At 32.6% G+C, this 16401-nt stretch overlaps 1 protein-coding gene and 1 non-coding gene across 4 annotated transcripts; one reads left to right on the top strand and one right to left on the bottom strand.

The window, feature by feature from the left end:
- Positions 1-3346: 3346 nt before the first annotated feature.
- Positions 3347-3452, bottom strand: LOC148764630 (small nucleolar RNA R71). Its single transcript, XR_016024296.1, has one exon. It is a non-coding gene; the product is annotated as a small nucleolar RNA R71 (small nucleolar RNA).
- Positions 3453-5765: 2313 nt separating this feature from the next.
- On the top strand, positions 5766-16081 carry LOC18612869 (DDT domain-containing protein). 3 transcript variants are annotated; one of them, XM_007049839.3, is made up of 12 exons: positions 5766-5913; positions 6795-6922; positions 7255-7475; positions 11954-12399; positions 12481-12562; positions 12874-13220; positions 13393-13835; positions 14056-14224; positions 14310-14471; positions 14551-14639; positions 15602-15724; positions 15897-16081. In XM_007049839.3, exons 2-12 carry the CDS (start codon positions 6810-6812, stop codon positions 15910-15912), a joined length of 2211 nt encoding a protein of 736 aa, XP_007049901.3. In that variant the 5' UTR covers positions 5766-5913; positions 6795-6809; the 3' UTR covers positions 15913-16081. The 3 variants fall into 3 exon arrangements, with proteins under 3 accessions (XP_007049901.3, XP_017979731.2, XP_017979716.2); XM_018124242.2 differs by having other exon boundaries at positions 7303-7475; positions 15602-16081; XM_018124227.2 differs by having other exon boundaries at positions 15602-16081.
- Positions 16082-16401: the final 320 nt, after the last annotated feature.

The raw sequence follows: 16401 nt of genomic DNA, 5'->3' as shown, positions 1-16401 counted from the left end.
TTTTTTTTCTAGAAATTAGGGCTTTCTAGCTTAAGTATATTATAGGTGTAAAAGTATAATGTATTTCAAGTCTAGTGTAGCAAATTATATTCATATTCATATATTCATATTAAGGCTTTTTTTGAAAGTTAAGACTTTTTTTTAAAATTACTTTTTTACGGAATAAGAAGCAAAAAATATTAAGAGCAATTATAAAACCAGTTCGAAGGTTGGTAATAGGTAGAAAGTATTGACGCAAAATCTTTTCTTATCCTATTTTTCAAAGCAGAATACAAAATCTACCCACAAAAAACAAAGTAGAACACAAATCTCTTAAGCCATTTCCTAGATTCTAGCCATACCTTTTCTTCGAATAGGAAATTTTAAGTTTGAATTCTCTATTCCCAATATATATATCCACAAAGAAAAAAAATTCCCAACTGCTAAAGCAAAAGGTTCCTATTCCATTTGAGTTTCATAATCTTATAAACTTAACTTTAACGTCTAAGAATATTTTCCAATTCTAATGTAATAGGCAAGGCATGAAGGAGAAAAAATAATTGATACAAATACAAATACAAACCATAAACTCCTCTTCTAGCTATTGGAATAAGAATGACTTTGTTAGACTTGAACTATATCATACTTTGATTTGAAAAAAATTACATGTCTTCATGTCAAGCATTTGAAATTATCTCAATTACATTTTTAGTTCTTTAAGGTTACAAAATTGTTTGAAAAGCCATGCATCCTTAGAAAAACATCTTACAAGCTTTCAAACAATGCATTTTTAGCTAATAAATCAAGAGTAAACATGCCTTGAAATGTTTATTTGAATATAAATACAAAGCAATAAGAAAGTAATCGGAGAGAAGGACTAAAAAGTTAAGGAACCTTTAAGACACAAGCCAAGGGTCCATCCTAAGTGAAGTGAAAACTCTATTATAGAGAGTTATTTTCTCATATTTTGAGGCTTAAGTAACTAGATCTTTAAGATTTTATGTTTGGATTTTAGTATTTTAGATATTTTTTTAGTTTAAATTTGATTATATGTTGAGTAGTTAATTTAAGTTATTTTAGTTTAATTTTGTGTTATTATACTTTAAATTACTTTAAAAGTAGTTATTACTTATTTTTCTTATTACTTTTATAGGAAATTTGATAAAAATGTTCATTTGATGAAAATCGTTGTAAGTATGGTGATGGCTTCATTTATATATGTTACGATATTTTGACCATATCTCTCTCTATAGAACTCTAAATGAAGTGATTCTTAGACCATTAGAATGCTAAGAGGAAGGGATACAATTTTTATGTTTACCATTTGTCAAGTTCTGATCGGATTATGGTTGAATATTTGTCTAAATCAGAGCATTATAGTAATATGCATAGACTAAACATGATGCCGTATTTAGAGCATATCTTTCACTCCATAAGTCCCATTAACAGGATTCTTGATCCATTAGAAAGCTAATAGATAGAGCTAAAACTGTTATGTTTACTATTTCACCCAATTCGAATCATATCAAGGTGAAAATTGAGTTGGAATATATTTGACTGCTGCAGTTCTACACAAGGCAACAAGTGGAGGAAGACCGCGGCCTTGAGTTACTCAAGGCTGTAGTGTCGAGGAAGCCAAGGCTGCTGTATTAAGGAGAACAAGGTTGCAGCACTAGTGAAAGGAAGCACATCATACATTTTTCCAAGGCTAGAGCACCACAGCACCAAAAAATCATGGCCGCAGCGTTGGGTAATTTTCAAAAATAAAAATTTGATGAGATTTTAAAAACTAGATTATTTGGAGCCTATTTAAGGGACTTTTTTCAAATGTTTTAAGGGAGAGGCAGCAAGCAATTGCTTTGAAAAAGAGGTGTCAAGAACAAAGCAAAAAAACAAGAGAATTTGAGACAGAATTGAGATCTTAAAGCTTCAATAATTAGTTTCTTTCTCTATTTTTTGTGTTTCTTTTATTTTCTTTGATTTGGATTCATTGCTAAATTTCTTTGGATGTTATTTTTATTAGTTATTATGAGCTAAATTATCTTTCTAGGATTGTGGTAGATTTCAACATGTAATCTAAATATTTGTTTCTCTTTTATTTACTATGAATGGGTATAGTTTTGCTTATTTAAATATGTTTCTTAATGCTTTTGATTGTTTGACCAACAATTAATTGATTTGTGAATCTAATTGAGACTCGAAAGAGAGATTTTAAATTGGACTAAGATTTGAATAGTGTATGTTCACGTCACTTAGGTGATCTATTCGCGATTCGAGTAAACATATTCTAATTGCCATACATAGCCAAATTAGAACACTAGCTTAATGAACTTTATTTAATTGATTCCTATAAACATATAGTGATCCAATTAAATTATGTATTTGCGCAAGCATCTCGACAGAGACGTATACATAGCTTTGGATTATAGGTTAGTAAAACCACCTATGAGTATCAGATGAAGTGTCGAATGAACCAAAAATCCTAAGTTTTAGTCTATTGCCCTTTCCACTAATTTTAATTTCTATTAGTTAACTTAGTGCTTCTTTTAATTTTGTTTTAATTAATTTTTGAAAATTTTAGTTACTTAAATAAGATTAATTTATCATAAATTTTAGTACTTAATAAAGATTTAAGAATAAATCTCTGTGGGAACGATACTTTACTTCACCACTATATTATTTGTTCGATACGTATACTTGTGTGTGCAAAATTCGACAACAAGTTTTTATCGCCGTTGCTAGGGATTGTGTTTTCTTTATTATTTGCTAATTTTAAAATTCCACCGATTAGTCCTAATTTAAGTTTTATTTCTTTGTTTTGCAGGTGTTCAGTCATTGTGTGAGAAGAGCAAACAACTTGGAGATTATCCTGTGTGATTTAAAAATTGAGAGAACATTTCGTAAACTTTGATGAGAAAATCAACAAGGTGTTACTCTAATAAATAGAATGGCTTATCAACACGGCGAACAGCAAATCCAAAAATGCGTAGTAGTTGACAATCGTTGCTTAAGGAATTATGCTATTCCTCTAGTACAAGAAATTCCATCAAGCATTCGAAGGCCAGCTATTCAAGCAAACAATTTAGAGATCAAGCCAGTATTATCACCATGATTCAAACCTTAGTTCAATTTTGGGGCCTTCCAAATGATGATCCCAATGACCATATAGCAAACTTATTGGAGGTTTGTGACACTTTTAAACATAATGGTGTCACAGATGATGTAATTCGTTTGAGGCTTTTTTCTTTTTCATTAAGGGAAAAAGTTAAAGCATGGTTGAATGCGCTCCCCACTAGTTCAATAACAACATGGAATGATCTTGCTCAAAAGTTTCTTACTAAGTTCTTTCCTCTGACTAAGACAACAAAAACGAGGAATGATATTACATCATTCATGTAGAAAGATTTAGAATCATTGTACGAAGCTCGAGAAAGATACAAAGAATTACTTAGACATTGCCCTCATCATGGTTTTCCAAAGTGGCTTTAGGTGCAAACTTTCTACAATGGTTTGAGTGGGCATGTTCAAACCACCATTGATGCCACAACGGAAAGAGCTTTGATGGCTAAATCGATTAATGAAGCATATAATTTGTTGGAAGAGATGGCTACAAAAAACTATCAGTGGCTAGTGGAGCGATCAATGCATAGGATAGTAGTTTGAATTCATACTGTAGATGCTTTTTTGGCATTATCCGCTCAGGTAGCTATTCTAACTAAGACACTTGAATTTAAAATATAAGAAATTAAAATTTATATAATATAAGTAAAAGAAATTAAAGTAAAATATATAATATAAAAAATTATACTAAAGAAATAAAAATAAAATATATAAGATTATAATAAAAAATGAAAATAAAATGTATGACATTAAAAGTATATTTGAAAGATGATATTATATAAAAATTAACAGTAAAAAATACAAGTATATTAATTTTATATTTTTATAAATAGGGATAATTTTGAAAATTAACATTACATTCCCAGTAAAGTACTTATAAACCAAACACTGTAATATTCTCTTCTCTGCATTTTAATCATTATTTTGCTTGTATACCTAATATTGTAATGTTATTTTGCTTGCAATCACATTACATGTAATCACATTACATTATAAAATATCTAACGCCACCAATTAATTAATTATTAATCAAATGATTTATTTAACTCAAAATAAAATATTAAAAGCTTGATTAAACGTAATAGAAGAATAAAGATTCATTTAAAATTTTTTAAATAATTTAAAAACTTTTTCAAGAATTATATTATTATTATACTATAAAATTGTTTTAAGACTTGAATGGGGGTAGTTGCCTCCGTCCTAAATTCATCATTGCTTTTAAAATTATAATGCTTTATTCTTGTCTGTTCTTGTGAATTTGACCTATATTGGTGTATCTAGATTTGGGAAGTGGTCAATTACACATTTTTATGAGTTGTAAACTCGTGATATTGGTGTGGGAAACACTATTTGAGTTTGTAATTTGAGGTTTTGAGTTTGGGATAGCCCACTTTGTGATGGGGATTGTGAACTACACTAGTTCAGTAAAGTTAATATTTAAAATCCTTTATAAAAATTGTCAAGATGGTAAATGTAGATCAAAGAAAATTAAACCACTGTAAACAATTCACATTGTCCATTTCCCTCAACCTTTCTGAACTCTCTTCTTCTTCTTCTTCATTTACTTTTGTCACCTCAATTCTTCACTTTCCTTTCATTTAAACTTAAAACTTCGAAATTTCCTTTAAAAATACTATTCACCGCCTTCTCTCACTTGAAACCAACACTTAGCTCGAGGAAAAGCCAATTTCCAGATCCAATCCATATACGTTCTTCAAAGAGATTTAAGCAAAAATTTGTTTTAAAAGAATTCTAAGAAGCCTGACCTATGCCGGTGCGAGTCTAAAGCTTTTGGGCCTAGATCCAAGTGGGCACATCTTGATAAAATTCTGAAACAGTGGCTTAACAACATAACACTATTTCGTCCAAACGTTAACTATCATGGAGAGGTGCATAGTTATACATGATAAAATGCCTAATACGACTATGATGATATTAGGCTTGATCTAATGCTAGAATATGTCATGTCCATCTTAAATTTTTTTTTTGTCATTTTAAATATTATATAAAATTTAAATATTTTGAAGAATTTTAATTATTATATAATCACATGATCACATGTTGAATGAAATACAACAAAGATTTTTACTGCATGTGGTTGCCATAGGTTGTCCATGAACCGATCCTCCAAACTCGATTTACATAGCCAATTCTAACATAAAAAAGGTTATGGGTGAGTACATTGGAAGGAATTTTCATCTAGGGTGAAAAAGGAAGTGGACAAAACAGTAGATTGAATAGAAAATAAAAAATTTGATAAATGATAAATTTTAAAATAAATACTTAATTAATTATATAAAAAGATAAAATTTTGATTTCATGAAAGTTGTTGTAGAATTCTGATATGGTTTAAATATAATTATAAAATTCTAACTCATAATAAATAAATAAAAATTAAATATAATTATAAAATTCTAATTCATAATAAATAAATAAAAATTATTTAAAATATTTCAAATAAATAAAATTTAATTCGAGTTGAAGATTTATAATTATAAAATTAATGAACGTTAAAATTAGGTGATAACGTCCAGGAAACAAATTCGTCGTACACATAAACATTGAAATAAAAAAAAAAGAAAAAAGAAAATGGATCCCGCAAACCGGGGGCGTATTAGTAAATATAAATATATATATATATATATCTATAAATATTTCCCACGACGAGGGACGACCCTGACGGGGAGAGGGAGTAGCAAGAGAAAACGTGAGAACTTTCTGTTCTCTTTCGACGTATTAAAAATACACCAAAAAAAAGAAAAAAACCCCGCAAGAAACTCAAAGCGGGTGACCGCATTGCTCACTACATTCCCTGTAAGTCCTCAATCTTTAACTTTATCTTTGTTATTTTCGACTGATTTTTGCACGCAATATTTTTTTACTATTTATTCATTTTTTGTTGTGGCGGGAATCTGAGTTTTTGTTCTATTCTGGGCGATTTTGTTGTTTTTTCTTCGATTTTTTCTTTTGGATTTGATTGGGGATTCATCGATTTTTAATGCGCATTTTCTCATCCGATTACATTGTTTGGTAAGAAATTTCTTTCTTCGTGTTTGTGCCCATTGAATACTTTTAATTTTTTTTAAATCTGCAAGGTGTAAGTTTTAGGGTTTCTGACTTTTAAGTTGTTGGGTGTTTTTGCTTTCTCTTATGGTTCTGTTTGGATTCTGAGAGAAAGGAATGAAAGAAAGCTGAAAATTGAACCAAGTTTTTGGTTTTCAATTAAAAATGGAGCAATATTTTGGTGCTTAGTTGAAGGCTTAGCAGTTACAGGGATACATTTCCATCATCACACCGCATTGCTTGTAATTCAAAATCATTAGGAATGTTTATTTTTTCTTTTCTTAGTTATCATAGAAGATTCTGATTTACAACATTTTCTTCTTTTTATTATTATTATTTTTTAATTTTTTAAAGAAAATTTTGAGAGCAACATTGCCTAAGGCTTTTCTTTTAATTATTTCGAAACAATAAGATACACTTTAGTTTGAAATTATTTGTGGGTGTTTGGTCAAGGGTTAGGACTTACCATATTCTAAATTTGTTTTGTATCTAAGGGTAAGTACTTTTACCATGGAGAAAAGTAAAAATCGTGTTGGCTGTTATTGTTACTGCATTGTGCATGAGTGTCAGTTGACTTTGGCAACAGTCACTCATATATCTCTTATAACGAGTTCTTGGTTCATTTGTTGCAGGAGGCAGTTTGGAAAATGCCTTTCTTCAAGAGGAAGCCTTTTGGTTTAGCAGAGCCACCAAAGGATTTGGAACCGTATGAGCTTGTATACCAAGTTCGATTCACGAAAGAGATCTTTCGGGATTATCAGTATCCTAAGTTAAAGTACTTCAAAGAAATTATCATTATAATTGTTTCTTGGGTTTTATAATATCCTCTGTCTGGTTTTTGCAAAACTAATCATAGTTTAAGGTGTTTGAATCTTCCTGCCTTACCCAACTGAGAAGAAAAAAAAATATATCATGCTTTTTGAGTTTCTCTTTGTGAATTCTATTAGATTCCTTAACCCCTCACTACTCTATCTGTATGTACTCTATAAAGACTGGAGGCTTTCTCTTTTTTAATGACCAGAAACTTACTAAAGATAAACATATCGCTTTTTTTTTTCCTCTTAAGTTTTTTTCTTTTACCAAGCTTGTCAGCTGCCAGGTGGGATGTTATTGCATGTTTGTTTCCTTAACATGGATCAGAAAGTATCTGAACCGGATAAATTTTTATCGTCAGAGAGTTTGGATGTGCAAATATACTGGAAAATCTAACATGACTTATGAAGAGGCTTTGGTGTCAGAAAAACATGCGACTCGAAAGGTTCAAGAGCTACCCAATGAGCTAGTGGCACCTGCGTTGTGTATTATCCAATTTAGTAAGAACTAATTAACCACTTTGCTGACTGAGGCTTTAGTAGTTCTTTTTATTTTTTCCTCATGAGGTCACTGATGGCAGTGGATATCATATAGTAAAATGATATTTAATACATTCCTCTAGTGAATTAATAAATAGATTCATGGAATTGGAGGTATACATAGCTGATTCTGGAGTTACATCTAAGTCCTGAGCCATTCAGATTTTTTTAATGTGTTTTACAACTTAAGTGGATTGTATTGGTAGCACATAGTTGATTGAAGTCCTGGGCCCCTTAGCACATAGGTGAAATTGGTTTGACATTCAGTGATCCCAGCAATCAACTTGGCAATCTTGTAGCAACAAGTAGTTTATCCATACCAGAATGCATCTTCTGTGGATTTGTTTGGATATACTGTATAGATAAGTTTTAACTAATGTATTTCTTTGTAATATCAATCGGGCCTGGAAATTTTTAGTTTTTACTAGATTTAGTTTTTAGAATGTTTCTCATTTTAATATCCTAGTTGTTTTAGACCTTGACATTTAAAAATGTAAGCTTTGAAATGGCATGTGACTCTTAAATTTGAGCTATTAGTAATTGGTGATCTGATGAATTGTTGCATATATTTCTTGAAATATTGATATATCTGTGGACATTTGTTGTTTCTTGTGAGTTTTGTCTAAATAATAAAAGGTATATGAGTTCAATGTTGGGTAAAATTGTTGCTTTCTTATATTGTAAACTCTCTTTATAAAGCCTTGTTAGTTGATAAATGATATTAGAGTGCTATTTTTTTTTACTCTTTTATGGGTTTCTTTTATACGATTATCATTGCAAATAGTGGTTCTAATTACTTGAATTAATGACTACAAAGTTTTGGGAGTGATGTTGGTAGTATTTTTTGTTGTCATTTCTTTTTTAATTATTGTTTCAAACATTGATACAGAGAAATGTGGTTGCATGTTTTAAAAATGCATTTAGTGCTGATTCATTTATTTCCTTTTTTTTTCTGGTTTTGTTGTACTTTTCTTTTTCTGTGTGCCCTTGTTTCGTTGTCTTGGAAACATTTAAACACTAATTCAGTTTTGTTATCCAAGTCATTATCTGTATGTTGTTGTCTCTTAGATTCATAATGTCTATGCTTGTTCATATGTATATGATTTGCAAATTAATTGAACAAATTACATTGGAGTTCTAACAACCAATAGGAGTTTAAGGATTTGATTAAGATGTTAGAAGCTTTTATAAAGAGAGCAATGGCTATGGCAGTGCAGTTCAAAAATGAAGTTCTGATGAGAAGTAAAATTGGAAAATGCCTTTTTTTTGTGTGTGGGATGATAATAAAAAGTTTCATGATTGTCTGGTTATTAACAGTTGAGAGAAGGGTCTTAAGTTTTTTTTTTTTTCTGTGGGCAGGGGGGGGGGGGGGGGGGGGAGTGACTTTTTTTTGCTTACTGGAGAGCTTGAGATTTTGTTCAAAGGTTTTGTGAACCTGAATACGTGTTAAAGAGACAGTTGGATTAAATGCTTTAGTGGTGCTATATATTTTTCTTTAGAACTGTCTTAGAAAAATATTTCAAAGTGGTGGCTGGCTTTGTGATATTAACTTTATTCATTCTACTTTGCATAAAACCTAGATTAAAGCATGATGTTTTTGTTCAAGGTTCCTGTTTAGCTAGATGGTAGAAAATGTTTCTTTCCTTTCAGCGATATCACCACCTTAAACTGCAAACTTTTGTGAGTTTCACATATACTGTGGCTTAGCATAGGAGTATTTGTTTTGTTGTCTGTTTGCAAATAGCTAAATATTGTAAAATAGAATTACAATGTTCTTGCTTACATACCAAAACTTTGAAAGTTAACAAGGGTCTTTTTTCCTATTTGTTGGCATTTTGGGGTTAAGGGTTGAAACCAAAGTTTGGGATTTTAAATTAGGATTTTCAAGGTATATCAAGTTGGATAAAAGTTATTAAATGGAAAGAAAATGAGAGAAAGAATAATAAGAAGAAAAAGAAGAGAGTGAGTCCTTAATCTCTACGGTTTTTGGGGTTTGAAAATTATGAGGGATTTTGAAGTGCTTGCATTTTAAAATGCATGAGCTCTGAAACCATAAAAGAGAACCCAGAGTAAAAAATTTAAAATCTGATACCATTATCAACAAATGGAAAACAAAATTGTTTTTGTTGGCATCATGAAGACACAAATTGATGACACCTCATGATTGCAAGTATCAAAATTGATTCTAAAGACAAAAAATCATAAAACAATGAGAAGAAAGGCAGTGATGAAGAGCAAGTTTGGGAAAATATGATGATAATAAAAACTTAGAGGGAAAATCAGAAATAGAGAGAAGCAATTAGGGAGAAGCAGGGGAAATTGGGGGACGAATAGAAGAACTAGGAGAGAAAACTATAAAAGAATCAATAGAGGGAGAAAAAAAATTATATTCAATGTCTCAAAATCTTCAATATTCATCATCCAAAGCGTAATCGAAACTAAAATAATTTGGATATTTATAAGCTAATCCCTAAACCCTAATAAAATGCAAAATACCAATTATAACTATAAGCTAATACTTGGAAATTAAGTGAAGTACTAATTAATATAAAATAAACTAAAAATAGCCTAAATATTTGAAAAAATTAAAATAATCCAGCAAAATATAAAATAAAGTGAGAGAGAGAGAGAGAGAGAGAGAGAGAGAGAGTGTAAGGGTGGACATGGTGATGGGAGAGACGGTGGTTGAGAGGAGAGCCACAGATCAAGAGAAGGCGAACAGTTGTGATGTGGAAAGAAAGCAAGGTGTATTATGAAATTTGTCTGTATAGCCTGTATTTAAAGTTTGAATTTGAGGCCCTTCATAATAAACCGTGCAAATGCAGGCAATTTATTAAGTTCACCATTTGACTTGGCAAATGGTGTATATGAAGAATGAAATTAAAACTCACATTTTGAAATGGAATCTCTCTGAACAAGCCCCATCCAAGCACTCATAAGAGATGGGTACACAGTAGTCCTTTTAAATCAGTAAACTGAATGATTCCTCCTTTACATTCCTTCTCTGTGGACTGAATGATTCCTCTAAGGTATTGTAGATCCACAACCAATTTAACTCATCATTTTCTTAACCCCTACCCCTCCGAATGAGTTTATTTTTGGGAGGTTTCTGTAGAAAATATTCAAATTGAGCCTCAACATCCTCTTCTGATTGTTTTCATCAAGACTTGGTTATAGTGAGGTTAATTCAAAGTCTAGCTATAATAAGGAAGATTCCCTAACTAAAAATTCCTAAGTAATAAATAAATACAGTGTTTACTAGATTTATAACCAATCAGCTAGAAAAATTCAACTGTGCAAAATTACTCAACTGCCATAATTGCTAAAATTGCTTATAGTCTTCTGGTTATATATCAGAGCGCTGGATTTCAATTAAATGGGTTGTATGGCACTGTGTTGTAATTTCATCTTTGGTGGATGCTTAATTTGCTTTTGAAAGGGGCTTATGGTTCTTATGCTTCTATGTTTTCTTTTAATTGACCTTTTTCAAACGGAATTTTAGCTTGGGTTGTGTCTAGCATCTTATGTCCCAGAAGGTAGAAAAGGGTGGAATAAAAAGACACAGGATTTGATAATGGTTGTCATGATGCAAATGTTGTATCATTCATAAAAGGTATGAGATAACTTGTTGGGGCTGCTATTACATTTCAGGTGAGGAGGATCTGATGTACTGCACTGAATTTAAAATACTGCACCATAATTTTTAAAACAGTAGATATACTAAAGCTGATAATCTGTAAGACAACTTCAGTTGGTCATATTCTATTAATTTGTGGAAGTTTCAAATAAGCACTGGACTATTATGAGTTATAAGAACTACATTGATGGCATATACTACAACCAAATATCTTTTGCCTTTTACAAGCTTCTCATCAATGGCAAAATGCTGCAATAAAACCATGGGAATAGATTTTCTTGATTCATTTTTTATTATACTGTCTTTATTGAATTTTAAATGATTTTTGGATTATACAATTCTCTTACACAGGATCTATAGACATATTCTCGATGCATGATTTAGGGCATATACAGATGATTTGCATCTGTTATTGCTGGATATTTTGTATGTGCCCATAACATTATCAGTACTGAAACAAACTGAGTGGTAGAGGCTTGTGAATGAATGGTACTAAAAGTAATCCAGAGCTTATGAGATGATTGTGGACATGTCATGAATGTGTAGGGGATCTTAATTTTATGTTGGGGAGAACAGGAAAATATTTGGCTGTCATATAAAAGGGGAAAAAGGAAAGAAAGAGCTTTATGCATAGCTGTTACAAAACTTTCTTTTAGCTTTCGGCAATTTTGCTTCTGTTTGTATTTTCAGTTTTTAGTGTTTTCCATCCCTCTTTAATTTTTAGTCCTCATTTCCAGTTTTCCCTTAACCTTGATTTAGCTATGCTTGTGCAACACTATTTAATAACCTGTGGCTTTGGCAGGTATGCTGTCATTGAGAGATCTTGCTGATGTAATAGCTAAAAAATTGCAGAAGGATTTGTTTGTGGGTGCTAATTTGTATGGAAGGAAGGATGGTAGTCTGTATCCATGCAAAGTGTTAAAAGTTGTGGAGAATGGTGTTGAAAAAATACAATATGAGGTGGCATGGGTTGACAAAAATAAGAAAATAACAGAAAATTCAATAGTACTTGGTGAAGATCTGGTATGGAAGAAAACACCCTTTAGCAGAAATATTTTGAAGTCTTTTATTCGGGAGTCCACATGCCGAAGTATTCCTTGGGTGATTCATGAGAAACTAGCACAGAAACATGGTATCTCAACTGACCCTCCGCAGGAGTTGCGTAGCAGATTTTTCTTTCAAGATGGACAACTTGTTGCCAAAATGAAGAAAAGGAAAAATGGAAATGGAAATGGAAAAAATGTTGGGGTAATTTTACAGGTTTATGGTAATCAGTTTGCGAATGTCATTTTATGATAATATGTTTAGCTCATATTTTTTGATATCCAGGAAGTAAATGACGAATCTGGGAAATCCAAAAGGAAGAAAGTAGAAACTGGGAAGTCTGATGCAGTGAAGAACAGTAAGGATGGTAGGTCAAAGTTTTAAAATTTAAAGCTATTTTTAGTGCAAGTTAAACATGATTGCTCTTTTCAAAGTATCTTGTATTCAGTTATGGAAATTATTGCTCTAGGATTTTCAATTATTCTGTTTGTGCATTTTTCCTCTTGCTTTTACTTCTTCTTCTTGTGGGTTCTCTCTCTCTCTCTCTCTTAGGGGGGAAGGGTTTGGAGGTTGAGATTTGGGGTTTGGCGAGAATTATACGTGCTTTCCGCAGGCATTTGAGTACCACCATGTTGTTTTTCACTTGTTCTGATTCTTGGTTCTAACTTCAATTTACAGAAAATAATCAGCCTAAGGAAGAACCTGTCAAATATCCAATTGATGATCTGTTGGTGCAGCCTGGTCCTGATGATCCTCTTTTTACCGATCGCCCTTCTCCTTCAAGGGATTTCAATGTTCCAATGGATTGTACTGGTGATCTTTTGATGGTTTGGGATTTTTGTTCTTCATTTAGTAGGCTGCTGCATTTATGGCCATTCTCTCTTGAAGATTTTGAAAATGCTATTTGTCACAAGGATAGTAATTTGGTTCTCATCGCTGAAACACATTCAGCTCTTCTTCGGTTACTTATAAAAGACGACGGTGAATATTCATTTGCTTTACAGAAGAGAAAGCGAAAGCCTAAGGTCAGAATCTCACTGCTGAAATTTATTTTGCATTTAATACCTGTGCCCACATGAACTTGTTTTTTCTTTGCAGCTTGAAAATTTCTTTATTTTCCTCCCATGTGGAACTTCCCTTGCTCATGCCCCATTATGATGTTGCTGGATGTTTGTCTTCTGACTGCTTTTATTTCAGATTTCACTCATCACGTGGACAGATTATGTCTGTGATTTCTTGGAAATGATCAACATTACTGAATTAAGCTCTTCTATGACCACTATAAAGAGGGGGCATTATGGCCTTCTGGACGCTAATGCTAAATTATTGGTCTTGCGTGAATTGGTTAGTCATGCCCTTGAAACAGATCTTATTAGGGGGAAGTTGGATGAGCATATTGAACAGCGACAGATGCTTGGAGCCATACGAAGAGGGGAAGCTTTGGAATATGCTAGAAAGAGAAGAGAAGAAAAAGAACAGTTGAAAGGTGAATCTGTTGCTGATGGATTAGTGAAGGAAAATAGTCTGGAGAGCACAGGAAGCAATCCACATATTGCAGAAAATGGAAATCCCATCATAGAGACCGGAGATATGGTGGAAGAGGTTATTTCCTCTCAGCAAAGCAATGCATTTTATAATAGGTGTGGATTGCTCATTTCAATATACATGGATTTATTACTAAGAAGTTAATCCCTTTCTTTTTTCCTTTTCATCAAGTACAGTTTTGGGGTAAAGGGGGGACTCAAGGCTAGTTCTTTGAGCAGGGGGTTCATGCACCTACCATTGAGCCAAATGGTCAGGTGCATCACTAAGTTATGTTTAGTTTGAAGAAAAAGTTTTTTTCTTTTTTAACTGCGGCAGGAGGCAATTAGACTGTCCATCAATGAAAACAGAGGAGAAGCAAAATGTGGATCCAAAAGTCCAAGCAGAAAATGTAACAAATTCATGTGAGAAGGAAGCACAGAAACAGCTAAGTGGTGATAAAAAGGAAGCAGAGGAGAGGAAGAGTAAAGAAAAGAGGGAACAGAGGGTTCAGTCCATCTCCTTACTCCTTATTTGATGTGATTTTTATGTTTTGTTTTGTTTCTCTTTCGTTAACGTTATTTATATAACAGAGGGAATATTTTGAACGTGAGATGGAGAAACGAAGCATTCGAACTAGTCCCTTAGGTAAAGACAGGGACTATAACAGGTATTGGTGGTTTAGGCGAGATGGGAGGATATTTATTGAGAGTTCTGATACCAAGCAGTGGGGCTATTATTGTACCAAAGAAGAGGTATCGTATTTGAATGGGTTCTATACATGCTATTCCTTTTGAATGCTTCCCTAAGTTTTAACCAATATTTAATGGACAGGTTGATGCACTGATAGGCTCGCTGAACCGTAAGGGTGAGAGAGAGAGAGCTCTTCAGATTCAGCTGGAAAAATTCTACGGCAAGATATGGTGAGAGGGTCTTCTAGTTGTCCTTGTAGAGCAAATGCACTTGAACTCCTTTAATACACCCTGTTTTAGAAACTATTTTATGTTACTATTGCTCTTTGGTTTTAGTATCGTTTCTTCCCCTCACAATTACTGGCCAATTTCCTTTTATATTAATGATGAGGCCTGAAACTTTGTTGTTGTTGTTATTATTGTTATTATTATTTTAATTGTTGCTTTGGGATTGTGAACTTTGGTTTTTAACCTTTCGGCACAAGTTTATCTTTGTTTCTGTCATTCTATTATATTGTTATGTCTATGCTATTGTTATCTTCATTAAACATGGAAATGAGCTCATGGCACTATATCCCCTGACTGGAGTGCTCCATCTAAGCTTTATCTTATTTGCAGATCCTATAAATATTAGGATCATAACAACATGCATGTTTTTTATGATACTAAGTTGGTTTCTTTTAGAATAAAGTGAATAAATGATGGATAAATTACAAACTTTCAGCAGTTCATTTTTTATGATACTAAGTTCGTTTCTTTTAGAATAAAGTGAATAAATGATGTATAAATTATAAACTTTCAGCAGTTCATTGAACTGTTTGCTATCAGATGGTGATAATTAAGAGAGTGATGCTGTAGTGCTGCTATTTTGTAAGTGGTATGATGCTATCATTTGACTTCAGCTGTCACATTCATTAAGGGATTTTTGACTTGTGCTTGATCCTTGCAAGCCTTCTAGCATTGTGCACCATTGACATGGCGCCAGTGTGATGCTGCAATTGGCAATAAGTAAAATTCCAATGAAGAAAGATATAACTCCTTTGTGTGCTCAGACCTATAATACTTTTAACAGTTTCTCATATATATTTTGGGTGCAAGTTTTTTAACATTAACTGCAAATACTGACATTCCTTACACTGCTTTACTTCATTGATGTTGTAAAACTGGATTTTTTTTTTTTATGTCTAATGCAGCTTGGAACTCCAAAAGAGATCAAAGGATTTGGCTCACAAGATTGCCTTGGAAGAGGCTGTGCTTCGAAGATCGACTCGTGTACGTGCGCCCCCAAGGGAAAACCCTGCTAATGCTTTCCTCAGGTATGTGAACAAGTGGAAAGAAGATTAATTTGATTCGAGTTTGATATCAGAGATCAGACTTTCATTTAATTGAAATCAGGCGCTCTACATAGTTGTCACTTACTTTGAAAGTAAACACAGGAGAGTAGGAATTTAAAGTTGATTTAAGTGCCTGCTTACATTTTGATGGAAGGTGGAAGGATGGATAGTTGTAGTTGGCCGAAGAAGGATGTGGAGGAACTGGGATGGAGCTGTTTTTTGATCCATTCCTCTTATTAGTTGACAAGCATCTACTCATGCTTGACCCTCAATTTTGTAAATGACATCGGCTTGACATTCTTTAATTGTGTTATCATCTGCGTAGAAATTTCTGATCAACTCGTTGTTTTTTTGGTGGAGATTTATGTTTGTATGGAAAGGTAATGACTGTGTGCAGCATGGCTTTCTCGCCCTCCCTCACCACTAGATGATGGCTCTTAGTCTTGGACATGTTGTCAAACTCTCAAACGCGGTAGGACCTGACTCTAAAGGCTCGTTTTACTCTCCACAGAACTCTATTTTATTTTTTGGGAACTCAATAAATTGAAATTCAGAAAGCCGCGAAACCAAATTAATTCTAACTTGGCCCAACTTAAATCGGCATCAATGCTTTGACTTGAAAGTGAAATAACGTACAAACTTAAGTAGAGCCTAACTGT

The sequence above is a fragment of the Theobroma cacao genome, chromosome 1, assembly GCF_053813885.1.
Source record: "Theobroma cacao isolate CCN51 chromosome 1, ASM5381388v1, whole genome shotgun sequence".
In the NCBI taxonomy this organism is placed as follows: domain Eukaryota; kingdom Viridiplantae; phylum Streptophyta; class Magnoliopsida; order Malvales; family Malvaceae; genus Theobroma; species Theobroma cacao.
This window is presented reverse-complemented; position numbering and strand designations above follow the sequence as displayed.

Coding starts and splice junctions, on each gene's coding strand:
- LOC18612869 (XM_018124227.2), top strand. CDS start 6,810: ATGCCTTTCTTCAAGAGGAAGCCTTTTGGTTTAGCAGAGCCACCAAAG. Junction 13,836..14,055: donor AGCAATGCATTTTATAATAG/GTGTGGATTGCT, acceptor TAACTGCGGCAG/GAGGCAATTAGACTGTCCAT. Junction 14,225..14,309: donor AAGAAAAGAGGGAACAGAGG/GTTCAGTCCATC, acceptor TTTATATAACAG/AGGGAATATTTTGAACGTGA.